Here is a 27746-nt window from a genome sequence, read left to right as displayed (position 1 = left end):
CCACCGTGTTGGTGTACATAGGCAAAACTACAAAAGATATGTCAAAGGAGCTTGCAAAGAAAAGCGTCTGGACTTCTTTAAGTTACTTGAAGACGTTTCACTTCTCATCCGAGAGGCTTCTTCAGTTCTAAGGTCAAATGGTGGAGAGTCCCAGATATAAACCTGGTGGGAGTGTCCCCCCACAGAGGGACAAAAGGACCCCCTGATGATCCTCTAATCGCCTGAGCCAAGGTGTGGAACTAGGTGTGGGTCCCAATCAGCCAGAGTTTCGGGTGAGTTCATTGTGAAACCTGGCCCCACCTTATCATGCGAATTCGAACGTCTTCAAGTAACTTAAAGAAGTCCAGACGCTTTTCTTTGCAAGCTCCTTTGACTACAATGACCTGGATGACTGAGAACCTTCACAGACATACAAAAGATATGTCATTGACCAAAGATCTACTGTACTTTTGGAAGTCAAAGCTTTGCATCTATTTTTTCAATAAGGTGCCACATTTATTATTTGATGCTGAAGAAATTCAAAAGTAATGTTAATGTAATGAGATCACACTCCATGTTTTTGTAATCCCAACTTTAAAAAAATGTTATTTGTGTTCTGGGATAGATAGAATAACTAGAATTAGTGTCATAATCCATAAAATTAATTAATGAATTATTAAGGGACACCAAATAGCTCCAAAATGGTACAGCCACATGAGGGCATCTCACCTTCATGTAGGCAGAAGCACATAAGTATCTAATGGAAATATATCTTCTCCAATGGTAAAGTGAATTGGAATTAGAGTCCTGTTATCTAACAATACAGCCATGAATATTAACATTTAACATGCTAACTGATTCAGTCTTATTTATTTATCCATTTATTTCAGTTTCACTGGCTGTTGTATGGTTAGTCCATCAAGTGCATTTGATCAGCAACATCTGGTTTATACTTACGCTCTTATTTACTATGGAAGCAGTAAGTGTATACTTATTTTTTCACATGACCACAGAGAGTCCCGTGGTAAAGTTTCTTTTTCATGTGACTTGCTCAGATAAGGATTCCTTTTTTCTTATGCTTTTTCATCATCTTTGGTTTCGGATCTTGGATCTTGTTGGTTAGAGTTCTTAACATTGACTCAACATTGACTTCTTGTTGGACATTCAAAAGAAAGACTTTTTACCTTTTTGAAAACACCTTTTTAGTCCAGCATGCACTCTACACATACATGCAAAAATATAAGTCGAGTCCACGTCTCTTATGTTTTCTGTTCATGATTGATGGATGGCCAACTATGTGAAAAAAATAGGTACTCTGCTTGTGTCAAAATTTGATTGATGGCCCCAGGCTTGACCTTTTGACCCTACCGGAAGTACTCCGGAAGTGTCTAATTGATTCCAGATGTGTGTAATATGATTCCATATGTGTGACTAATCGCATCCGGTGGAGGAAAAAAGGAGGGGTGGTTCCTGGGGGGATCAGAGAGCGAGGGTTCCTGGAGCATGGAGAGTTCAGAGGGGTGACGCAGCAGATTTCTGTTGAGTCAGTGCTGTATAGAGAGACAAAGCGCCAGTTAGTTTTTCACAGACAAACTCGTAGTTTGAATTCTGTTTAAATATTATGACAATGTGACTTGATATCCTTATTCTCGGAAAAGAGCTATTTCTTTTTTTCAATAGCGGATGTATTTTACTTTCTTATATTACAGGCACAATAAAATAAAAACCTTTAAGATTATCTGACTAGTAACGGATTGCATTTTATTTCTATATATATATATATCAATAGTGCCTGGGTGGAGGTAAGCGCTTGTAATGAAAAAAGAAGGACTTTCTATCTGCTTGTAACCTACAGGCTGCCCACCTCGTATGTGTAAAAAAAACATAAATAACCCTCAGTGAAAAAAGCGCTGAATAATTTTATTAAAACACCCCCTCAGATGAGGTATTATGCGGGAAAGACTTTTCTTGTTTTTTAGAGTCACTTTTCCGACAGGTTTTCTCATTAGCAGAAAACTCTCGACAGACAGAAACTCTAAAAGAAAACGGTCTTGTTTTACGCACATCAAGGAGGAGTCAACAACCCCTCTAATCGTTATTAGTATTTCTTAATGCCTCCAGCCAAGCAAAGAATTTCATAAAGGCCCCAACTCCTTGTACGTGCAAAATAACCCGGATGACTAGGCCGGATTGAAGCATAACCGGAAGCGTGGCAGGGACTTTCCCTTTGACCTTCATCCTGCTCCATGATCAGCCGTTAAATCTTTCTTCAATATTGCTGTAATGTAACAACAAAGTTAGTTTTTTAAGATCAGACTGGTCCCAAAACATTCCTTACACACCCCCGCAGTCACTGAATAAGCATCTGTGGCACAAATAAGCTTCAGGGACTAAATTGTTTTTTAGAACCGACCTTTGACACTTAGATGTTGGCTTAATTTTTACCCAAAGAGAAATTTGACCCTAATAAAAAAAACAAAAACATGATACTGTGGTGAATACTTACCTCAACTTTGATGGTTTTTTTCACAGCTATTTATTTTGAAAAAAGTAAACATGTCACAAGGACACAATGCACATTGCAGAGCACATGAATGGGAAGTAGGAATTCCTCCTCTCTATACTTACACTCCTCCCTAACAAATGTCAAGTCATCATCTCCATATCGTGTGTCCCACTTTTCGAGTTTCATTGAAGTGTATCCAAGTGCACAAGATGTAAAACAATGTATTCGTTTTTTAAGCCATTCACCGAGTCCCTGTCAAGTTGCCGTTCATTTAAGAGACTAATAATTTTTTGAATTTAAATTGTGCTAACTTCAACGCAAAAACATTAAAAATAAAACATATTAGAAGTAATTTTTGTCAGACACAAGAACAACTCGAGCATCTTTCTTTCGGGAGCTGAACTAGGGCTTACAAGTTTGCCATGCCCCTGGGGACCAGTGCGAGGTTGTGCGGCAGATCCTGGTGTGGAGGGTCCAGACACTCCCACAGCGCAGACTTTGCTATCCGCACAGAGCATTTCTGGTGTGGCTTATGCAAAAGAGACAATACAGCTCCCGGTAAGCATGTCTGTTGTAGCCTGCCCTTTATAAATATCTCTTTGATTATTCAAACAGTGTTTAAAATGTGACTCGTTTGTTATTCAAAAACATTTCATCTATGTTACTGATTTAAAATATACAGATATATATATTTCAAGTTTTTTAGCTCAGACTCTTGAGCATATTCATATAGCGAATCCACATAACCAGTGTACACTCTAATGTACATCTTTGAACTGTATGTTAATCAGTACAAGAAGCATACTTCTGAAAAGAGTCCATCATTTGTGAATTTACTGATTTGTTTTTTTAACTGCAGTTTTCACAAACTGCGGATGATGAAATCCTCTGTATTGTACAAAATGCGTTTAAACTATTGCTGTTCCTACTTACTGAGTTCCCGAGCTACTTCTTTACTATGTGAATAAACTATTTGAACAAGAAAGGATTTAAAGACACATTGAAGCAAAGGCAAAAAATTTGTAATGAAATTTATGTGACCGTTCTTCTGAAATCCGACACAGTGAAAATCCAAGAGCAGCTGCAATCCTCTGCATTAATGATCTTTCTGATCCTTCTGCGTGTGTGTGTGTGTGTGTGTGTGTGTGTGTGTGTGTGTGTGTGTGTGTGTGTGTGTGTGTGTGTGCTCACAGAGAGGAGGTCACGGCAGGAGTTCTCTGAGTTGACACGTATGAACCATAAAGTCAGTTTGGACTGAGGAGCAGTTGGTAAACTACATTCAGTCTTGACAAAATTACTTTTTTATCCAAAGCATGCACAAGAAATCAAATCTCTGTATCACAATGATTTCAATAAAGCCTTATTATTTTATGGGGGCAATATCACAAATTACCGTAGATCATTAATAGGGAACAAAAAAGGAGGATCACATCAGCAATGGGAGACAGAAGTCTTGACACATGCTTATAACTTAAAACACAAAAAAACCCAGTTATAGCTGGTAAGATTTATGGTATAAACCAGACTTTCACAGTCTGCATCTTTACAGGGTTTTTTTCTGCTTTTGTTCACTCCTAGTGTGATTAACAAACAACAACCACAAACACAGAGCCCACTAACTATTAGCTGCTTTTCCGCCTAAACAGTCAGTTGACTGAGAGAAATGCAATCCATTATTGTGAATGCTGAAGGAGATGTGCTCCATAGTCAGACTTTCCTTAACTTACATCCTATGTTCTGTTTAATTCCAGCATCCCTTTGATGGAAAATTGGTTAAACCATTTCTCAACTTATGTCTGAATGACGGCAGATAATTCTGATGAAAAGGAAACTGACCCCGTAGCACTTTGCAGCTGAGTCAAGGGCTCCTGGAAATAAGGTCAGGAGGTGTCCGGCGTGAGTGCGCGTGCGGCCTGACATTCCATTTGAGACATGTATACTGTATACTGTATACTAAACATAAGAAAAGTAACGTGTAGTGCTTCTTTTTTTTCTTTTTTTTACAACCGAGATTCCAGGGCTCATGCTTATATGGTTTTCTTTTATTCAAAAACAGGTTAGTTTAGCGATTGTGTAACTGTGTAATTGACCTTTTTACCGGTTTGAGGAGTCGGTTCCCTGGTCCAGATATTTGGGATGGTTCAAATGCAAACAAAAAGATATTTTCCACTTTATATCTTGAATGTGTATAAATGAAATCGGATGATGTCCGATAAAAGTAATAAACAATAAATGTAATTACATTTAAAAAAAAAAGAAGAAGAAAGATTTAAATCTTTTTTTTTTTTTAAACTTTGCAGACTCATTTACCCACTCCAGTGAAAGCGGTAAAAAAACGATCATGACTTTAAAGACATTATGAACAAAATGCAATACATTTTGTTTTTTGCTACATTAACAACTTTTCCAACTCTGATTCTCTGCAGGACCCCCACGGACATCAGTTCAGACTGAAATCCAGTTCAGACGGCACACGCAACATGTTCAAGCTTGCACGGAGGCCTTTCAGTAAATATAAGAAGATGGTTAAGGCGAGAGATTGCTATTCTGTCTTTTACATCGGTACAAAGGGAGGACTAAATGCCAAAAAAGAGAAAAGTTTTTTTTTTTTTTAAATGACACTTTAAAACAGTTCCAGTATCTTTGTGTTTACGGGGAGAAGGGAATAACATGCGGCCGAGGCTCTGAAAAGAGACGGTCGCTTCACCGATGACCTGGGCTACTTTGAGCTGGTTAACGAACGTAAGACTGAGTGCACAGACATAATCGATTGTCTGGACAATAAGAAATTCCAGATATGTTTTCCACAGGGAGCAGATACGGAAATAAAAGATGTAGCCATCCCAGGGCAGCAGAAAACTCCACACGCATCAAATAATGCAAAGCGCAGCGGTGGAATGACATCAGTCTTAGATGTAGCACAGCAGAACGGATCGAGTCTAAAAACAGCAATCAAAGAAACGGGCAGCAGCATTGACCGTAAGGAGGTTTACGATCTACTTTGTCAGCAGTATCCGCGTCTGAAACGATGGATGGAGAGTAGATTCCCTAAAAATTCTTTTCTGGAAGCACTGAAATACGGGAAGGAGACCTTTGGAAAGAGCCGACAGTCTTTTACTGAAATTCGCAGTGTTACGTTGTTGTCTCATAACTTGCCTGCAAGGCACAGGCTTTGTGCTATTTGACAACTTTGTCTTGACCGACGCCCACTTATTCGACTACTGGGTTGGTTAAATCAAACACACCTAACTGGCGTGAATTTGTAAACGTTACCGTGGTCTTTAACGTTGAAGACCAAGAATCAGACAGGAACAACCTTAGCGCTAAGGTGTTTGTCGACAACGATAAGTTAGATTATGTCATACTTAAGCTGGAAACAGAGAAAGTGCCGCCAGGGCTCCTTAAGAGATTTGGACCTGTGCTTTCAGGCGGCGAGGCCTGTGTCGTCGGACACCCAGGAGGAGGAGTGAAAAAAATGAGTCCTACGTGCGTCATCGAGAAAGAGAGACGAGAGAACCCTGAGAATAATGAAAATGTAGAAGACTGCGAGGAATTTTGCAGTCTTTGTGAAATCAATCAGCAGATCAAAAACGACACGTATGAAAATATCTATCTATCTGAATATATCTATTGTAAGATCTTTACCTTACAATATCAAGCATCTTGAAATGACTTCTTGTGAAGTGGTGTTTTATATATAGAACTTAACTGAATCCAATTAATCGCCATATTTAAATCCCCAAGTTAAGTGGCAACTTGTATTGCATCTCATAGACAAGTGATTCCCTTTCCTGTGATCCATAATAGTTTGTAAATGACGTATCAAACACACATTTCCCTTTGACCCTGTGACTCTAGTAACATTTTTGGCTGTTAACATTTGCCAGGGGATTGAAGACGAATGCTAATTTTGACCTTTGGTCATTCAAAGTCTCTCTGAATCAAAATATTGAAGTCCAAGTGGAGTCATGAGTTGTTGTTCACTTAAAGCAGGAATGCAAGTAAGATATATCTGAACTGAGGGTTAAGTGAGTTCACACAAATGTACAAACGTATGCTTTTTCTTGACAGCTTAATGTCATCCAATAATCAGCATTTGTTAGTTTGCATTTGCTCTTTTATTTGCACACTCGCATAGTTGACACAACACAGTTTCCTGGGAGCCAAAGAAACACATTATTAGCCTAAACAGTCACTCAAGGAGCCCTATAGAACAGGGGCTGTATCCACAAAAAGCGATGTTCAAGTTTTCACAGTCACATGTAGATTTCAGATAGAATTAGATGATTTCTCTACTTTTGGATGCATTAGATTTGTTTTATGAATACAGACCAAGACCTATAGAGTTAAACATTTAAACCATCATGTGTTCCAAAATGAAAGTTTGACATAAATATGGTTTAGCACAAAGGTCTACACAAAAACACTCACACACAAACACACACACTCTCTGCTGTTAACTGTGATACCATCAATACCTGTGATCCAAGGTCCTTACTCTGATGCAGGACTGTTTACATGGATCCATATTGCTGTCAATGACATCTGTTCATATCGGTCACAGGTTTGCTCCAACTTTAGCCTCACATTCAATATGCTTGTTTACATAATGATATAGCTTATGAGTCTATAAAAGCACTGGGAAAGCAAAGGAATGTTTGCAAACTACATTAGGAGTCAATAAATGCCCTGTGTCAGCGCACAGTGACACAGGGGTCAGATCAGACTCTGATTTAATGGATATTGCTTTTTTTCCCGCTCATACAGTCTCATTTTAACTCTTGATCTTCATTTTCTTTGCAGTGTCTGTTTCCCCTGTCTTTCCTATCCGTTTCACCCCTGTGGGGCTAACCTGAGCTGGTCTGGGTTCACCTAGGATAGCAGCAACCAGGGCCTCTGGTGCAGTCACCACACTACCTGGAGACACAGGGCTGCGAGGACTGAGTGGGCTGATGGTGGGAGATGGCACGGCGTCGGGGGACACCAGCCACTCCTTTTTAGAGCAGGGAGAGCGGCTTCGTGTCTGGCTCTCTTTGGAGCGAGGCCCGAGGCTGAGGCTCTGCAGAGAAGGGAGGGGATTAGATGAAAGAGCAGGAAGTGCAGGGCTGCGACTGCGCCGGTGACGGTGGTGGTGTTTGCCCGCTTTAGGGCTCGGGCTGCGGGAGTTTGGAGCCAGCAGAACAAGAGTGCTGTCATCTTCAGAGCTAACATCGGAGCTCTCGGAGCGACACACGGTGGGACTGTGAACTGGCATGTTGATCTGTTGAGGACAAGATGTATGTCGGCACAACGCTCAATATGCTTTACAGGTAAGTACAATAAGTGCAAGTGTAACTCCTGAATCAAAAATAATAATTAACTTAAAGATATCAGGCACTTCGTGTCTTTTGACAATCTGCATTTTCGAGCAGATTTTTAATGTTGTGGCCAGGTAAAGTGGGGATAATTTCACTGCTTGCACAGTGGTTGCAGTTTAATCTCCATATTTTGACTCAGATAAATGAAAAGTAGCGGACATATTAAGAAGTTTTATGATAAAATATTCATGTTTTTCTCTTTGATAAGCCCAGCTACCTTATTCACGCATCCTGTTTTGTCAGTCAAACAGTTGGAAATTTGTCAGATATTACTTCACTCTCACAGAGGACAAACAGATCCTGGAAATATTCACATTTTAGTGGATAGAATCAGATTTTTTTGCTATTATATTTGCATTTAAATGGCAAATATAATATACAGTTTACTTATATATACAGTATACACTAGCCATGCCATTTATACCTGTTCAACTGCTCATTGATGCAAATATCCAACTAGTCAATCGTATGGTAGCGGCATATAGACATATAGATATGGTCAAGATGACCTGCTGAAGTTCAAACTGAACATCTGAACTAGGAGGAAAGGGGATTAAAGTCGGTTTGAACATGCTCGTTTCAGTATTTCTGACACTGCTGATCTACTGGGATTATCCCACACAGCCATCTTACAGAGTATGGACTGAAAAAGAAAAAATATCCAGTGAGCCGCAGCACTCTGGGTGAAAATGCCTGTTGATGCCAGAGGAGAATAGCCAGACAGTTTCAAGCTGATAGGAGAGCAACAATAATCCAAATATCCTCTGGTTATAACCAACGCATGTAGAAGATGATCAGTGAGTGCACAATATGTCAAACCTTGAAGCAGATGGGCTACGGCAGCAGAAAACCACACTGGGTGCCACTCCTGTCAGCTAACAACAGGAAACTACGGCTACGTTTTATGAATCTGCAGCGACTGTGATCAACTGTGTGATCCTATAATGTCAATATGTACCCAGATTTCAGAGGAATGTTTTGCAGCACCTTGCTGAATCAGAATTAAGGCATGTCTGAAGGCATAAGAGTGCCCTAACCCTGGTGCTAGGAAGACATACCTAATGAAGTGGCTGATGATTGTACCTGTGTACCTGAATCTGTTCTTGACTAACAGGAATGCATTTGCTTCACATTGTTCTATAATTCGTGTTACCTGAATTGGTGATGACAATCCAACAATGCTGTTCATGTTATGACTGTAGTAACCCAGGATGTATTCACAGTCATCTCTCGGCAAATCCTCCTCTGAGAATGTCACCTGTGGAGAGAAAACCAGACAGAGTATCTCTGAGTTCAGCTCAAAACATATTTGTGAATTTGTGCTAAGGCTCACCTGCGTTGCATGCTCCGCTTTGGCCCACACATACGCCTGATAATCTTTGTGATGTCTGAATCCAACCTGCAGGAAGATAATTGCAGGTGCTGACACTGTGGGAAATATGTGTAATAATTTATAAACTTAAGACTTACCTTGTATATTGCCACCCAGTCCCATGAGCTGCGCTGATAAGTTGATGCAACAGTGAATCTGACTGTAGCATCTGAGGCTTTGCACCATTCCTTGTTTACCTGCAGTTCCACCAGAGGCATATCCACCCTGAATGGGAACTAGGAGATAAGTTATAGATAGTTAGATATAGCACAACCTAGCAATGTAACAACACAGAGATGTAATTATGTCATGCTTCATCTGAGGTCATATGATAATCATTGTCTCACATGCAGTGAAAACAGGGCAGAAACAGGTTTGTGGTCACTGATGGTGAAACTCATGTGACTGCGATACGCATGCTGTGTCACTTTAGTTGCCCCCCCCAACCACAAGGTCAGGCCACGCTGCAGTGCTGCATTGTGGGTAGGAACTGGTGAACCAGTGCGGCGAAGACGCCATAGGATGCGATCTGTCCAGGCAGGTTTCCTCTTTTTAGCACTGACAGAGAAACAGATACACTGTTATAAGCGGTGGAAACTTTACTTTTAGACAATAAAATCAACAACCCTGTTTACACTTGGTTTTAAAATGCATTTCAGACATCTGAACACCAACTGGAGAGCTGATAATTCATCATTATTTATACTTGCTACTCCAACCCTAATGTTCACTTCTGTTTACGGCCAAGTTTGATAAGCTGAAGGTGAAAGAGCCCCTCAGTTATCACACACAATAGTTACAAAAATGTTCAGACCTGTTTCAAGAATAAATGCTGTTGCTCCCACAAGGGAAAACGATTGTTGGAAACAGCAAAAAGGCCAAAATTATTATGAAACTTGTGACAATTTTGCCTTTGAGATGATTACTTTAAAGATGAGGACCAGGTTTGTGACCACTCACAGTTAATTGCTGTCTTCAAGGTGAGTCAAGATGGCGACATGGCATTAGGATGGAGTCAGTCTGTTATTAGCTTGAGACTGAATGCGGTCAAGTTGGCAAATAGAAGCAGTCTGTTTGTGATGATACAGGAGCTAACTATGATAAAACTGTGAAAATCACAAATCTGCTGCTTTCTACATGCACAGAAATTCACATTTACTACTTACATTTAGATCCTCATTTGAAACAGAAATTCCATAAATAGTTACATAGTTTCTGCAGGACAGCAACTTTACTGCAAAATGATACATACGCTCAGCTGCCTTACTGTTATATAGAAGTCTAACCAGAATACAACCAGTTGAGTCCAGTCCCCTATTGCAAAGAGATCAGTCTGATTCAGTTTGATTCTGTTGTGTTGTCAATCTGATGACAAGTATTTGAAACCCTCCATCAATCTGTATGAGCCGGTCTGACTGGTTGACCGTGACTGTTTGGAGGCAGGTTGCCTCTGACCAGCTGATTTGTATTATCACCTTGCAATTGAAACTGTTGTCCAGAGGTTAAAAGTGTTGCGTATTCAATCTTTGGACAATCAAATGGCAATCATTTAGCAGATGGGACAATAATAATGCAATTACCAGGCAACCACCAATTTTTCCTATAGTCACAAGAAGGTTACAATCCTATTTCTATTCTGGTGTGACTGATTCATAATATGTGTCTGTGCTATTCCACCTGATGAGACTGAGTGGATGTCATTCAAAGTCAAAGACAAGATGACTACACTGATGACACTTTGTCCTTGTCAGAGAAACAACCGGACCTATTAGGATTAGGATCATAGTGTGTCTCCACTTGGGATCTGATTGCCCAAGATACATTTTAAAACCAAGTGTAAACAGGGTCTAGATAGAGATGACTGAACCAACCTGGTATCGTAGGTATGAGTGCCTACATCAAACTTATAAGTAGGTGGGAATTTGAGTTGTCCCTCCATGAAGCCTTCCAGGATGGACTCTGTGTTTTTAGCCATGTTGAGCTACAGAGTAGGGCAAACATTCCAGAATTATAATATTAGTAATAATTATTATTTAAACACGAGTTTTTGTGCTACAGCTCCCTCTGTTGGTTGTAGCGTCTGATTAAACAGGTGGCATGAAGCCTTCCAGAAAAATCCATCTGTCTCTGTGAATGTGTGAATGCTTTATTAAAATGCTGAAGGTGCCTCACCTGATCCCGCTCCCACAGAAGAGGCAGCTTATTGCTGTCAATGGCACATTTCACCACATGGATATCATAGTCTTCAATACGGAAATTTAAATCCCCAAACCAAAACACGACACTGGGAACAGAATAAAGAGGCCTTTACTTCAGGAAGAGCGCACAGATACAAATAATAAAACAGTCAATTTACCACTGTAGTGCACTGTGCCTATGTAGATTAAATTAAAAAAATTTAACATAAATACATATCATTATTAGCTAAATTAAGCATGCATGCTAAGGGTTCAAGAGGTTTGATCAAAGCAGGAAAGATTTTTTTAACAAATATATGTGTGGGATTTGTTCATTGTTATAACTTAATAATGACATCACTTTGTATGGGTGTGCAAAGCTTTTTTCAGTTAATTAGACCTTTTATTTTAAAAAAAAGAAAAAAAAAAGAAAAGTCACCCACTCGTGGTCTAGTACACCAGTAGCAGCCCCTCCTTCAAACTGCTGCTGCTGCAGGATGCTTTCAAAGTCTTCCATCCTCTGTTCCAGGTTCCTCATGTGAGCTGGCAGGTGACAGTTGAGGAAGCACACGGGGTGGCCGAACATGGTCATCCTTGCACTGACGCCGCCTTTATTCCCCTTAAAATGACAGGAAAGGGCGAAGCATGCAGCGTCAAAGGGACCTCTTATGCAGACAAGATTTAAAATTAAACAAACATCAGCGTATATCAACCAGATCTGTGCTTGGGGACAAGGTCGTGTTGTTTTTTTTCCCCAACACTCACAACACCAGAGAAGCCAGACAGTCTGCTGCTGCTGCACTGACCTCAAAGAGAAGGAGACTGCACCAGCAGCAGCCAGGGGTGATGCTGACATCAACACGCACAGGAAGGTCACACACTGACATATGCACCCACGCATGCATGCACCTGCTGGCAGGAGGGAGCACACACACACACTATATCTTCCCTTGCTACCCCCAGTGACATGAGCCCACTTCAACTTTTGCAACATCATGAATCTCGGCTGGTTTCAAAGCAGCACTCTGTAATGTGTAGCACGTACCCAGTATCCCCCAAGTCCTGTGCGTGTACTCTGTGTCTGCACACCTCTGAGAAATGGAAGGTGGCAGAATTTAGAGAAAACCAGCAGCAGCACTCCCTGCATTCGCTGGGACGCCACCTGAACAGATGAGATAGATGAAAAATAATATATCCGTAGCAAAAGAAACTACAATTCTAATGGTGCTAAAGGTTATGAAGGACAACAGATTTCACTCCTTACTGACCAAAACATATCCAAAAGGGCTGAGCGTGTCCATGCAAAGCTCACTCCACTGGTCTGAGAAAAGAACATCCTTCAGTCTTTTGTTTATCATGGAGTTGACTTCTTGGAGTCTGGATGGTGCCAGAAAGTAGAGAAATGTCAAAATGAAAATAATAATACTAAAAAAAGGACAGTGATGGGTAACAGGAGGGGAAGAATCAAAATGAACACAGACGACTGAGTGGGCATTCACGGCTGTCTCCTTGGCACCGCTGAGCCGTGCAGAATTACTTGCTTACCCGATGATAAACATGTCAATGTTCCCATCTGAGACATTTGGTCCAAAGAGAGAAGTGATGTCATCTGGCGGCACAGCTGATCCCACGTTCCATGTGATGATGTACACCCTTTGAAAGGACAGAAACAGTGGAAAAATTGCATGAGTTCTATAGTTTAAGGTAAACAAGGACGTAATCCATGCTGTAATCCTCAGAGAAAGAGCTTTCATCAGGGTTTCTGTGTATAGAAAAAAAGATAAGCACAATTAAGCACCTCTGCATCCCTTGATGATGACTAAGTATTCTGCCTTCCTGTGTGTCTGTGTGTGTATGTGTGTGTGCATGTGTGATTGTGGATGAGTTCTGGCAAAGATAAAAAGAAAGTATGGAGCTAATCATCCTTTGAATTACCAGTTTGATTATTTTGTGCTGAAATATCCAAAATAATTAATTAAGACTCCATCTAACCATCAGTTTCTTTGGTTTGTGATTTTCCTCGGTTAACAGAAACAGTGAGAACCACTGATTCACTTTGCTTTAATGTGAGATCAAGAAAAAGAAACACATCCTGTTTTTCGAAACGCTGGAACCAGCAAGTATTTGGCATTTTTTCCCCAGAAAAAAAAAATTGAGTGAATGTGGTTAAATGGACTCAGTGAATCAGCTTTACACCTCTGCACATTTTGCTTGTCATTATTTGGAAATGCAATTTCTGCACTGACAAAATGGTTTTATTAGCACAGACACACGTTCGGGGTCAAATAATTTAAGTAAAAGGACATCCTGTTGTTAGTTACAGTGCGTATTTACAGAAATAAAAGCACATCATTAGAGTTAATATTCCGCTCTGTCGATAGCCATTTATTCATAATTTAAAGTGTGCAGATATGATTTGTTGTGAGCTACATTACACCAAATAAAAACAGAAAAAAAAGTGCCTTTGGATGAATTTGAGAGCTGTTAAACTTGGTGTCATCTAAACAGCCTTTGACATCATTTATTCATTCAGTCCAAAAGATCCAAATATCTCTGCATTATTAGACCTTTTTCTTACAAATGCACCCAACAAATATTAACAAATATTCATCTGTTGCAGAATTTTGTAATTATAACGGCAATCACCGTGCCATTGCTTGTTTAAGAAACTTAAAATCACCCAAGCTCAAACTGCATTATGTTTTTAAAAGGCGTTTTAAGACATTTGAAGCACAACCTTTAGTTTTACATGTACAATAGTGCTGTACGATAATGCAAATTTTGATATTGATCTGATACCAGAAAAATACAGGGATAGTATTGCAGATACTTTTAACTTGTAAGGGTAGCTTAAGTAGGGAGATCAGTGTGTCCTGATTTATAATATAAATTATCATCAACCTATAAATTCTAAACACATTTTAATGAAAACTAAATCATTGTGATTATTTTTTTTCACAATAATGAGTTAACACATCAAAACAGTGTTTTCAGCATTTCATGTATTTTGAAACTGTTTGGGGTTTTTTTGACCTGGAATGTAATTGTGGCTTTCTCTAAAGCACTTTAGGTCAACTTCTGTTGTTTAAATGTGCTACAGGCTATAAATAAGTGTCAGCACTAATTTGAATCTTGTCTTTTCTGTCTTTTACTTCCTTATCAATGGATCCATTTGTTTATAGAACCAATTCTACTGCTGTAATCTGTAAAGCTTTGAAACCCATTCACCCCCCAAAAATGTCAACTAGACCTGACGGTATGGATGCTTATCTTGTAAAGCTTGCAGCTGATTTTAATACTGAGCTTATTAATAAACATTTTGTCCCATCTGAGTCTGCAGACTAATGTTGTTACTAAAATATGGAAAGCAGCCTGTGTTCTCCTCTTATTTAAGACTGGGCACCTTTTAGATGTAAACAATTATTGCCAGTGATATATAAACTTTATACCCTGCCAAATTTCTAGAGTCTGAAATAAACACTCTCCTGAAACAATATTTGTCTGACTTAAGTCTTAAGTCAAACTAGGTCTGCATTCAAATTGGGTTTTAGTACCATAATAGCAAGTGTTTTGGTAACAAATGATAATTCCCTAAGTAGGACAGAGCATTGTGCTGCTATCTTTTTTTCTGATCTTTCAAAGGCATTAGGTTCTGTTTACAATGAGTTACCGTTAGGCAGATTCAGTGATACTGGTTTGAGTTACAGGGCTTCACTTTATATAGAACACAGTGTGCCAACTCAAGTTTCCTAAAGAACAGAATTCCCCAAGGTTTAGTTTTGGGTCCTGTTTTATTTTCTATTTTTAATTGAGAACATTGGGAAGAATATGCCTCAAGCTAAAGAGCTAATGTGAACCTTTATGTAGATGACACCATCATTTCCTCTTTAGTCGCTATGGTGATTTAGGCTGTTTGTGAGTTTCAAACGAGTGATGACTTTTAGGAATTGCAGGCATCACTGAAAGGTTTAAAATTCATTCACAATCCTAAAAAAACTGAGCTCATGTTGGTTTCTAGAAATCACTTTCAAATCTTAGACAATGTCGTTCTTTGAACCGTAGGAGAGAAATATTTGGTTGGATGCCAACTTTCCTTTAGTGCTGAATATTAAGCACTTGGCGAAAAAGCTGAAAGCCAGGCTTGGTTTTTATTATTGAAATAGGGCCTGTATTAATTGATCGATTAAGAAAACATTTGCATAGGCTATACTCTGAAATGTACTTGGATATGGTGACATTATTTACATGCATGCTGCCACCTCTGCACTTCATTTTTTAGATGATGTGTAGTATTTACACTTTGTTGTCTAGTACACATCACTGTGTACTTTATAATCTTCTTCCCTGGCCTTCGTTAACCCTAAGGAGACAACCATAATTTATGTACAAAGCCATACTGGGTAAATTCCCTTCTTATCTGTGTAAACTCCTAACCCCTTTAAACAGCTGCTATGATTTGCGTTTCTCTTAGTGGCTCCTTTTTACTACTCAGGTACTCATTTTTCTGAACTTGGCAGAACAGTATAGGATACGAGAGTATCCCGTTTTGCACCTTGGTCTTGGAATAACCTTCAGAGGACAATTAAGCTGAAAGCTTTTATCTCCCTGGGAGACTTCAGAGCACTCATATATGTTCTTCTGTAACCAAAGACTGCAACTGCTATTCATAAACTGAACTTGATATTTTGTATTGCGTTACTTATTGACTTTGACTTGCTTTACTTTGTATAACATGTTAGATTTGATTTTATAATTTCTAATTTTATAATGGTGCGCCTCCTCAGCCAGGTCTCCTTGTTGAAAAAGATGTATTAATATCAAGGGACCTTCTAATTAAATAAAGGTTAAATAAATAAATAAACACAACAGAAGTGCCTCTGGGAAATCTACCAACACAATGTGGCCTTTTCACTCTGTCAGTTCAAAAAGCTTTTAGTGAAATTTGCTGCTGTGATTTATGTGATGTGGTCTGGCACACATCAGCTCTCTTATCAGCCCTGACTGAAGGACAGCATCTGTAGCTGTGTTTCAACACAAAATGGGCAAACAGCCACACACTTTGTTTCTCTCACCTGAAGTCATTGTTCTCTCCTCCTGGCTTCTCAGACTGAATCTGGCTCTGTGCTGAGCTTCCAGGTGAGGGGGTCTTCTGGGGCTGAGGGCTGAGGCTGGGCTTGAAGCTTAGGCTGGAGGGCAGGTGAGGTGATGGCTGGCGAGGAGGGGGAGGAGGGGATGGTGGTGGTGGTGGAGGAAGGCAGGGGGTGGGGTTCAGGTAATGCTGGGGGCAATGGGGAGAATGAGGACTGTGAGGAGGCAATGAAGAATCTGTTGGGGAGTGTAGGAGTATGTTTGTACTCTGAGGTCCTGGGATGCAAATAGGGATCAAATCTATCTCGTTGGATGGCTCCACTGAAATTCTGGTTCCCCTTGGTTTATTTCCAAGAGCCGTTGGCCTTGGTCGGCTTATGCATGCCAGTGTTACTGGAGTGGACGCAGGTTTCGTCTGCCCTGACTGGATCTGCTCAGTCCCCCTTTTGGCATAACGACCACCTGCATGGGATTCAATCCAGACTTTTTCTTGAGCTTTTCCGACTGGCTGCTTAGAGGTGCTTCCTGTGTTTGGAGTTGTGGAGGTAAATCCAGACCAGCTCCAATTAATGAACAGTTTCCAGGCTGTACTTTATGGCCACAAGGGTCCGTGCCAACTTGTTTCTGCGGCAGGCGATCCATCAACCTGTAACATCGTGTTTATGACATTTTTTTTAATGGTGTTTAAAGGAAAAAGAAATCACAGTGACTCTGCTTGCAGAATGTAAAAAAGGCACAACATTGCTTGTCAGCACAAAATTGGAAGAGCAAAAGAAGTGCCAGCAGTGAGTGGAAAATGAGAAAGAGTATTACATTATTTTGAGTACCTGTCCACATCATGCTCCCTTGGCGTCACTGATGATGTTATCATGACTAGGCAACTGGGCTAAGGAACTAACTTTAGGCCTGCTGCGTCCTGGATTACACCCTAGCTGCTAAGCAAAGTTAATTAGCCCCTGACCCTCTTACAAAGCAAAAGAAAAGATTGTTAGTGGTTATTTAGATAAGGAATAGGGCTGTAATGTGCTTTTAGAGCACGCTGCTTTTTGTAATCTCTCACTTTAAGATTTGAGTTCAGTCAGAAGGGAAGCAAAGGGGATCAGACACAGCTGCAGATAATGAAGCACATCAGGCAATGTCAACAGATGCTGTGGGTCACAAGCGTAGGTGTCAGTTCCGCTTGAATATTCAGGAGGGGACACATTAACCTGGGGTACGTGTTAGTCCCCTAGGAAATTTGAAGCATTGTACACTTCATTTCCTGCATTCTGGTGATTTTAATGCTCCAATTTGTTTCTTTCTGTTTAGAAATGTCAAAACTAACCCCACAAATAACAATTTACAACAGCCTCCTGGAATATAATGCAGTGAGTCTTTCAGGCTTTTTGTCTCAATTTTGTATATATATATATATATATATATATATATATATATATATATATATATATATATATATATATATACATACATACATACATACAAAATATATATACACATGCATAGATAGATATGAGCTCATCTCTGGTGAGTGGACACATACAGGTTGATTTACTCTCCTGCACTCCACTCCTTTGTTTCTGCCTGGATCTTGATGCTTAACAAGTTGACAGTTTGCATGATATCAGGCTACTTCTGTGCCTTTTCTTTGGAGTAAAGTAAATGCACACCTCTTATCTTTTCACAGATTCACTAATAAATCCACATTCAAAACTTCCTGCACATTTTATACAATCGTTTTTTTTTCTTGGCTATGTTATTGAGACTTACCGAAAATAACAAATGACACAAACTTAAGGTTATTTAATAAACTAACAACATTTTTAATGTCCTAACATTAGACCTCATCCTCATCATTTCTTTCTGAGCTCTGGCAAATTATCAGAAGTCAAGCTTTGCAGCTTCTGGCTGACATCAAAACAGGGTGTGTGTTTGTGGGCTCAGTGGGATTAATTACATTTAGGAGAAAAGATCCAGTGTTGTGAGCTTTGGATATTGCAGGGATAAATAATATTTCCAGAGTAAAAGAATGAAGCATTGCTGGGGGAAAAAAAGATTTTAGAGGCATTTTCTCTGATTTTATTTATGGAGTCAAATGTGTTCAACCCTAAAATCTACACCTGTGGTTACAAGAAAGAGGATGCCTGACATAAGAAGGACAGGTGCCTCCCTCCATTTTGTTTAAAGTCCTTCCACTCATAAATTATACACCTCTGTTAATAATGAATGACGTTCAAATGAGGACATCTTTGTAACTGAGAAATTCACGTGATCACAGCAATAACCCGTGAAACAGAGCTGTGAGTAATAGCGATCACACAGGTTTGAAGTCAAGAGGAAACTTTTGGAGCTTAAAACCCGGTGCCGGTGGGCCTTTGCACCCCCCCCCCCCCCCCCCCCCCCCATGAGGCTGCAAGTCTGAATGACAGCTCCGTTATATACAAAGGTAAGAGATTTATAGAAAACAACAACAACAACAAAACGCAGTTTTACAGGTGCGACCAAGACAAAGACAGCGGCTGTTCAGGCTCACTGACCCTGTGAGGGGAGAAAATTACCTTTGCGTTGTTATATTTCCAAGGTGAATGAAAAGGTGAGCTCACACATTCATCAGTCCACTTCTTCTTTTCTCGCACACTTATGAACGTGAGCTGGCTGTCACAGAGTAAAAGCGATGATGTCCGGAGACAGTCTCGTCCGGTCTGCAGGGCTGATGCGACCCGTCGGTACCGTGGATCGTCTCGTCACGGTGCAGCCTGCGCCGCCGCCGGGCTGTCAGGACAGAAAACGGTCACGGTTGATGCGCCCGGACTCTTGCATGTTGATGCCTGTGCCGTGATACAGCAGCTGATTATACCTCATCCTACTTACTATCGCTGCCTCTGGCTACCTCGCGCAGTTCGCCGGTGCAGCTGTGCACTTTGTAGTCAGCATCCCGCCTGCACCTCCTGCACAGCAGTCTTACACCGACCCAGCGCCTCTCTTTCCCTCTCTCTCTTCCCAGCACACACCCTCTCCTTCTCTCTCTCCATCACACATACACCCTAGATAAAAGCATGAGCACCCGGGGGTGGGCAGAGCAGGACAGGCAAAACAAAATTCAGCTGCCAAAGTGCAGTCGGCCAGAAATAACTGAGCATCTGTCCTATCACTGACGCATTAATCTGACATTAGTGCGTCACTGATAGCACGAATTGATCCATATGTCAATATTTAAATTTCACTTTGGGCACTGGCAGCTGGTAATATTATGTAATATTATGTACAGCACAACAATCCATTAAACGAACAAAATAATAAGCGTTAATAGCAACTGATGGTGTTTATGCCGAGCTTTTTTGTCGAGCCTATCAAGAAACAGAATTTTGATGTATAATGTTTGTGACTTTGCATTTTTTTTTACGTTTGTATTATATTCCTTAATACACACAACCTTGCGCAGTAAACAACTGCACAAAACAACCGTGTCTCAACAGAAAACACATTACCTCAAAAGTACTGTTATTACTGTTTGGACCGGTAGTAGGGCCAGTCTATACAGTGACAATGCATTCAAACCAAACTGACTACATACAACATTTTCTCTAAAAGAGCATTTAATAAAGCCTTTAATTTTGATTCTTTGCAAGGTATGAAAATTATTCTACAGATTGTGCTGGACTGCATTTAAATGCACATCAGAAAATCTCTTGTGAACATACAAGAGATTCCAGAAAATAAAGTGTGAGGCATCATAAGAAACATCACAGCAAGAAAAAGGGAACATTTGTGATCAGGAGTTTACATCCACTCAGCATGAGCATGAATGTCATGGTAATTTGGGGCTTTTAATGATTTCTTTGTACTGTTCTTTTTCCTGGATGGAAAAGACTCTAAAAATTAAGAATTGGGTGCACAAGTTTGACTTAATTTTATATTTTTTTCTGATCCACACAGATTCAAATATATACCCCACTAATATTTCGTACAGGGATTCTCAGCAAGCTGCTAAGCTTAAGCTTAACAAGCTTCTGCCACAGTTCTGGCTGGATATTTCATCACTCTTCTTGGCAGAACTGGTAGAGTTCATTTAAATTAGTTGGTTTCCTTGACTGGACCCGGCTTTTAAGCATAGTCGACAAATTTTCAATAGGGTTGAGATTAGGGCTGTGGGAAGGCCGCTCCAGAAGCTTAGTATAAGCCCGCGTTATCCATTCAAAAACCTGTTTTGATGTGTTTGGGATCACTGTGCTGTTGGAACCATCAACTGTTCAATGATCCATCTGCTGATTTGAGGTGAAGGTGAAAAATTTGGAGGTTGATCTTCTCCTTCAATATTCCATCCACTTTGTGCAACGTACCAGTACGACTGGCAGCAGAACAGCCTCAGAGCATTATGCTAACACCACCATGCTTAAAAGCTGGTAAGTGTGGAAGCTTTACCTTTACTCCAAACACACCTGTTGTCACTGTAGTCAAATAGCTCTATCTCGGTCTTGTCTGATAATACATTTTTTTCTTCATAAGGCATTTTCCTTGTCCATGTGGGGATCTGCAGATTTCAGTCAAGCTTGAAGGTGTTGATTTTGGAGCAGGGGCTTCTTTCTTGGTCAGCATCCTCTATCTCCATGGCGATGTAAAACACCTTTCAGTGTGGATAGTGATGCTGGTTTTCTCAGCAGTTTCCAGTTTATGGCTTGGCAGGCAGGCTGAGCCTCACATGTTCCTGGATTGTTCCTGAAAATGCTGACCAACTTCCTCTCATCTTCTTCCAGATCTATGCAAAGTGGTGACATATCAGAATAACTCGTATTTGTATACAGTTGTTTGAACTGATGATCTTGGAATCTGCAGTTGCTTAGAAATGGCTCAGAAAAACCTTCCTAACTTGTGCAAATTGGCAATTCTCCATCTTTAGACTTTCTCAATATGCTGAGTATTGATCAACGAGTCCTATCAAATAAATTCTCTTTATGCTGCCAGACAAACTACCAGTCGTAGTCAATCATGATACACTAATGAGAAATTAACAGGCCTTGGACTTGTCAAGTTTAAAGACATTGTTGATCATGTGTGGCTTAGGGACAATCCAGAATAAATTCAAACTTGTGTACCCAATTCTGTTTTTTGAAGTTTGTAAAGATGTAGGCTGTACAATCATTCCCTTTCATGGCCATAATGTATATATATTAAGTTCTGATCACAATTTTTAAAGGTGAGATAGTCAGAGCCGCAGACAGCCCACATCTTTTAAACTCCATGCCCCATGTCAAGGCAAATTGTAAGTTGTTCATTAAAGTATCCAGCACACCACCAGCTGCTGGAGAAAATGGCATCAGGGAAATGCTTTAGTACCATTTTTATCAATATAACAGTATGGGGTACAACGCATATAATGGAACTAATATTTATTAAATGGATCTGTAGTGCTTACACTCTCTGGCCCTTAACAGCATCATCATAAAAGTTGTTCCCAGAATCTCCCTGTGACTGTGGGATTAATACACATGTGTAATCTCACTGGAATGTACTGATCCAAAGCGCCAGCTGTCCACGGAGAGCACAGACACCCATAAGCCCCTGCTAACACACACAAACCAATATGAATACTACACATTTGGCACATTCGAGTGATGCATGAGCCAGATGTGATCGGAGGCGAGATGTAAATATTTAGTTGAAAAAAGCACACAACATTGTCCCTTTTGACATCAGCTTGCTGTAATGTGTGTAATATTTGTAAAAACTGTAATCACAGCAACTCCCAAAGGTTCTGAGTCTATGGCCGCTTCTTGGTTTTAACCAGGCCTTTTTCCACCAGACAGCGGTAAAACTCCTGGATATATGTGTACACGCATTTCCAGTCGGGCTCGTTCATCCGGACTAAGTCATTGGCATCCAGCAGAGGGGGGCAGCCTGCCAGCCTCCTGCAGAAAGTGCAAATGTCAGTGAAAAATGACTTGAGAGAAACAATGTAAGTGTAAAGTTACTTTGTTATTTATAATTCAAAGCTAGAGTTTTTGCAGATAGGACATATAAGGAAGGAGAGCTCACTCCGCAGTGCTGAAAGCCAGCTGGAAGTTTTCCTTGGGCTTGTTGGGGTTGAGGATGGAGTACTCGAAAGCGTCAGGGAAGAAGCGGTGCACCAGGGCGCAAAAGGCAATGCCGTCTTTCCAGCTGGAGGAGAAGTTCTGAATGTCCACCCCCTGTTTCATACCAGAGCGGAATAAGTTTAGAGGAAAAAGTGGCAGCAAGAGGGACATAAGAGTCAGGGCTATGTGTAGCTCCACGGGGCAATAATTCATAGACAGAGTGAGGTAGGGCAGATTTACCTCATATGGCTCTGTTTTGGCCCTGCACCAGTCCAGAAGCATCTGTTTGACATTCTTAGCGTTGGGTGCCGCAGCAGGAGGAGCAGCAGCAGCAGAACTGGCCTTGCTGAGGAGAGGAAACAAAGACACAAAAGTACAGGTCACCTCATCTTTTCACATGGCAAATGCTTTGAGCATTTTCCCGCTCATTGAGCTGAAGCATCATGCCTATATCAAAGAAGCAGATGATTGTTCTTTAATCTTCTTTTTGCAAAAATGTTCACCTACACCGCCTCGCATGTGACTCACCTGCCTCCTGTCCTGTTAAAGGGAGTAGATGCTGATGGAGATGGCTGGCTGCTTGGTTCTAAAATGATGAAGAGAATTAAAGTGTAAAAATTATTAAAACTGAAGTGCAGGATGATGCATTAACAAACATTAAGGGGTTCACAGTTACTGTTTATTGGCGGCTGCTGGTTCATGGATGCTCTTCCTATGCTAACGGTCCCGCCTGTTGTTCCCGCTTTGCTCGGACCTTGCTGTCTTAGGTTTTGCTGCCTTAACCCTCGCTCCTGCTCCCGTTTTTCTGATGATAGCCAATTTAAAGAAAGAAAAAGGAAAGCAAAGCACCAAATGAGTCATGATTATAGCACTTCCCCTCACTATTTGACAGAGCTGTCAAAGTTTTCCTGAGATTTCACCTCTTTTTTTCTTCAGGAGATCCCTTAATGCAGAACGGATCATCCGTCTCTCTTCAAAATCTGAGGTGTCGTCGAGCTAAAAAGATAATTACAGGTAAAGAAACAATATAAAGAAAAAAATATTATAAACCACCTTGTAATCCGGTCTTTCAGAATATTTTTATATGACTGCAGGCATGTCTTGTAAATCTGAACAAAACTGAGGATACTTGGTCCGAAGTAATGTTTACTTCTACCAGGATATGTATTCAGTGCGCACATTAAACAAATATGTAGGACTGCTTTTTGCCGTCTGTGCAATAATCCAGAGCGATGCTAAAAAACTAGCCCACACATTTGTTACCTCTCAGCTGGACTACTGTGATTCATTATTATCAGACTGTTTTGAAAGCTCCCTAAAAAGCCTTCAATTAATCCAAAGTGCTGCAGTTATTCTCTCAGCAGAGAGAGGGAGATCATATTTAATATTTTGCCCATATTAGCTTCTCATCATTGGCCCAGATTTAAACCAGAAATAAAAGAATTATTGAACTGAATTTAAAATCATTCTCCGCACATATAAGTGTTTCGTGGTTCCCAAAAAAGATCATTGTTATGTCAACTGGTAACATGTGATTTAATTAAATTAAGTTAACAACTCAGATCAACCCAACAGATTTAAGTTACAGTTTAAGTTTAAGTTACACACAATAAGTGAAACTTAGCATTGTCACTTAGCAAAAAACCAAAACAAAAAAAAGAAATAAGTTAACGAAACAGGTTTTAATTTCAACTTGAATTGAAATTGATAGAAATCCCCCCAAAATTTACTAAACTAAAGCAGAAAACTGAGTGAGAATCATTTAAAACATTGCATTACATCAAATACAGTGTAGAGTTTCTAAAAGTAGAGTGGAAGGCAGAGACTTCAGCTATCAGGCCCCTCGCCTGTGGAACCAGCTCCCAGTTTGGATTCAGGAGACAGACACCATAGTTTTAAGATGAGGATCACAACAAGCTTATAATGGCAAGCTGGATCAGGTGATCCTTAATTATGTCATAGTTATGCTGCTATAGCCTCAGGATGTTGACTTCCCATGATGAGCACTGAGCGTTTCTTTTCTGCTCACCCGTTTTCATTCTCCTTGTGTTTATTCGTCACTGCTTTATATCATTAAAATTGATCTTCTCGTTCCCATAGTTTTGTCCTGTCTCCCTTTCCTTTCCTTTCCTTTCCTTTCCTTTCCTTTCCTTTCCTTTCCTTTCAACACCCAGCTGGTCATGTCTCTTTGATACTGTAGGACGTTTATCTTATAATATAAAGCATCTTGAGGTGACTGTTGTTGTGGTTTGGTGCTGTATCAATAAAACTGAATTTAAATGTCAGCAATTACACAGTTTAGAACACACAGGATGGCAAAATGGAAACGAGACAACAATTATCTCACTGCTTTTTCTTTGCATAGATGTGATATGGATAATTTGATTGGCTGAAGCCACCTATAACTCACTCACCATCTTGTTGAGAACATCTTCATCCTCAATAGCAGCCAGTTCTTCGCTGGTTAGCGATGATTTGCCATCAGTTTTTGACTCCATGTCTGACAGGTGAACCTGGCTGTATGATAACAGAGCTGTCCTAACACTTACTGAAATAATTCTTGACTTTCTGGGTTTTTTGGTTGTTGTTTTTTAGCAACAACTTTGCCGTAATAATCCAAAGTTAATCACTGACACAGGATTAAAAATACTTGAATTATTTCTGACCAACCAGGCCAGATAGTGCTCACTGTTTACAGTAAAAATAAAGCACAGGTTTTACAAATAGATATGAAGAATTCGTCTGCGTGCAGTCAGTAATTCTAATACAAACTACTCTGTGAGCCTTTGCCGACACAGAAGGACGTCTCAGTTTATCGCAGCAGATGCCTGACTACGGCACAGAGGCGGGAAAAACACGTACAAATATAGTAATGTAGCAAGCATTGCTAAAAGAATCTGATAACAGCGTGCAACTATGTGCTGAGACACTGGAAAAATCTAGTACTCAATGACACAACATGGGAAGCACAAAGAAACAAGACTGTGAAAATTAGAGATTCAGATTAGGGGTTGGCGGCTGCTGAGGTTTGTTGTGACTCACCTGTTTCAGGGTGCGTTTTGTGGTGATCTTTAGGAGTCAGCACGCCTTGCTCCTCTCCTTGCTCCTCCTTTAAAGTTCTCTGGGGAGCTGTGGGAGCTCAGCCTTGACATCACACCTCACACTGCAGCGCTTCATAAGGATGCATGTTTGGAGAGAGAGTGCAGATTGCTTACACGAACCACCCAAAAAGGGATGAAAGAGGAGGAGGAGGAGGAGAAAGAAACACATCAGGTCCTGGTCCATCCATCTCTGTCACCTTCAGAAGAGTCCCTCCTCCTCTTGTTAGTGGATTCTGGATGATGCCATGTGAAAATTTATGGCGCATAACCTCATATAAACTTTGACCGTGGCTCTACTGGAGTGCTCCAGACGAATCATCGGGGTGGAAAATAAAGAGTTAACAGTGGCAAAAAAAAGTGAGGAGCACTGCCTTATTGAGGCAAAAGTATGACCACTGGACTTTGTTTACAGAAGTCAGAATGTCTGTAAAGGAGGACGGAGTGCAGACACACAGAGACGGATACAAACAAGCGTCTGGGAGAAAACAGCTTAAAAAATATACTCAACTTCAGCTGTGACTCTGTTAAGTGTTTGAAAAGTTTTAGAGCCTAAGATATGGTGCCATTAAATCACAAAGCACACAAAGTGCTCCATCCAGTGGTGAGCATGCATAACTGCTTCAAAATGTCCTCGAAGTGAGAAAGCACCAACATGAGGTGGCTCAGGCCTTATTTCCCCAGCAGTTTTTTTTTTCATGCTGCAGGAAAAGCTGGGTATTGCTAAAGTTACAAACTGATTCAAAGTTTACAAATCTTCTAATCAGTGGATCTTGAATCAGTAATAAAAATTAGTTCCAGCTCTATTCTATCTAAGGAGCTTGGAAAGAAAAGCGTCTGGACTTCTTTGAGTTGCTTGAAGACGTTTCACCTCTCATCCGAGAAGCTTCTTCAGTTCTAAGGTCAAATGGTGGAGAGTCCCAGATTTAAACCCAGTGGGAGTTTCCCCCCAAAGAGGGACAAAGGACTCCCTGATGATCCTCTACCTAATCACATGAGCCAAGGAGGTACTGGTCCGTGTGTGTGGGCTTCTGGTAAACTGAGGTTGAAGTTTACCGTTTACCATTTGTCTTCTCCTTCTCCAGCTCCTTGGAAGACAGGACCAACTTCACACCCGATCAGATTTGCACACTGTTAGACCTCTGCCTCACCACTACATACTTCAAATACAACGAGGGTTTCTACAGACAAACCATGGCTGTCACCTATTGTAGCCAACCTTTACATGGAGGAAGTGGAAAGAAAGGCTCTTGGCTCTTTCAAAGGAAGAGTACCCAGCCACTGGTACAGATATGTAGACAACACCTGGGTCAAAATCAAGACATAAGAAGTGGAATCCTTCACTGTGCACATTAACGCTGTGGATAAAAACATCAAGTTCACCAGGGAAGACACAAAGGACGACTGGTTGCCTTTCCTGGACTGCGCTGTGCACATTGAAGAGAATGGCAACCTCAACATCGAAGTTTACCGGAAGCCCACACACACGGACCAGTACCTCCTCTTTGACTCCCATCACCCTCTGGAACACAAACTAGGAGTTTGTGTTCCAGAGGCTTAGAGGGCAGAACATGTTCCCTCTAAGCCTGAAGGGAAAAAGAAGGAACATACACATGTAAAGGAAGCACTCAAAACGTGCGGTTATCCTAATTGGGCGTTTGTAAAGTCAAAGATGCACAGAAAAGAAGATCAGACACCAGCGAGGGAGGATAAGAAGGACAGACGCAACAACATTGTCATCCCCTATGTAGCCGGTGTATCAGAGAAACTCAGGAGAGTTTTGTCCAAGCACAACATCCTGGTGCATTTCAGACCCAGCAACACACTCAGACAGAAACTGGTTCACCCGAAAGACAAAACTCCAAAACACAGACTTAACAATGTGGTGTATGCTGTACAGTGCAGCGAGGAATGCCCAGACCTCTACATCGGAGAGACCAAACAGCCACTTCACAAGCGCATGGCACAACATAGAAGAGCCACCTCCACGGGACAAGACTCAGCTGTCCATCTGCATCTAAAGGACAAAGGTCACTCTTTCGAGGATGCCAATATTCACATTTTGGACAGAGAGGACAGATGGTTTGAAAGAGGAGTGAAA

The 27746-nt window shown here is 40.6% G+C and overlaps 2 protein-coding genes and 1 pseudogene across 5 annotated transcripts; 1 reads left to right on the top strand and 2 right to left on the bottom strand.

The window, feature by feature from the left end:
* Nucleotides 1–320: 320 nt before the first annotated feature.
* LOC146514365 (serine protease FAM111A-like) lies at nt 321–17924 on the top strand (annotated as a pseudogene). Its single transcript, XR_014875169.1, has 2 exons — nt 321–3753; nt 4912–17924. The product of XR_014875169.1 is annotated as a serine protease FAM111A-like (transcript).
* On the bottom strand, nt 7260–19524 carry inpp5ja (inositol polyphosphate-5-phosphatase Ja). Its single transcript, XM_085167079.1, is given in 14 exon segments — nt 7260–7745; nt 8996–9100; nt 9176–9241; nt 9313–9450; nt 9562–9772; nt 11086–11195; nt 11387–11498; nt 11835–12010; nt 12437–12553; nt 12660–12768; nt 12937–13044; nt 16464–16926; nt 16929–17125; nt 19035–19524. Coding segments are annotated over 13 exon segments (2394 nt in total). The 5' UTR covers nt 17122–17125; nt 19035–19524.
* Nucleotides 19525–19732: 208 nt separating this feature from the next.
* smtna (smoothelin a) lies at nt 19733–27180 on the bottom strand. Of its 3 annotated transcripts, none has more exons than XM_085167088.1 (8): nt 25590–27180; nt 24962–25064; nt 23468–23543; nt 23224–23352; nt 23076–23133; nt 22788–22893; nt 22510–22661; nt 19733–22382 (listed from the first exon to the last, which is right to left on the bottom strand). In XM_085167088.1, exons 2-8 carry the CDS (start codon nt 25043–25045, stop codon nt 22235–22237), a joined length of 753 nt encoding a protein of 250 aa, XP_085023214.1. In that variant the 5' UTR covers nt 25046–25064; nt 25590–27180; the 3' UTR covers nt 19733–22234. The 3 variants fall into 3 exon arrangements, with proteins under 3 accessions (XP_085023214.1, XP_085023215.1, XP_085023213.1); XM_085167089.1 differs by having other exon boundaries at nt 24962–25060; XM_085167087.1 differs by having other exon boundaries at nt 24962–27180.
* Between the last annotated feature and the right edge of the window lie 566 nt (nt 27181–27746).

Source organism: Neolamprologus multifasciatus, chromosome 7 (genome assembly GCF_963576455.1).
Source record: "Neolamprologus multifasciatus chromosome 7, fNeoMul1.2, whole genome shotgun sequence".
Lineage (NCBI taxonomy): Eukaryota > Metazoa > Chordata > Actinopteri > Cichliformes > Cichlidae > Neolamprologus > Neolamprologus multifasciatus.
This window is presented reverse-complemented; position numbering and strand designations above follow the sequence as displayed.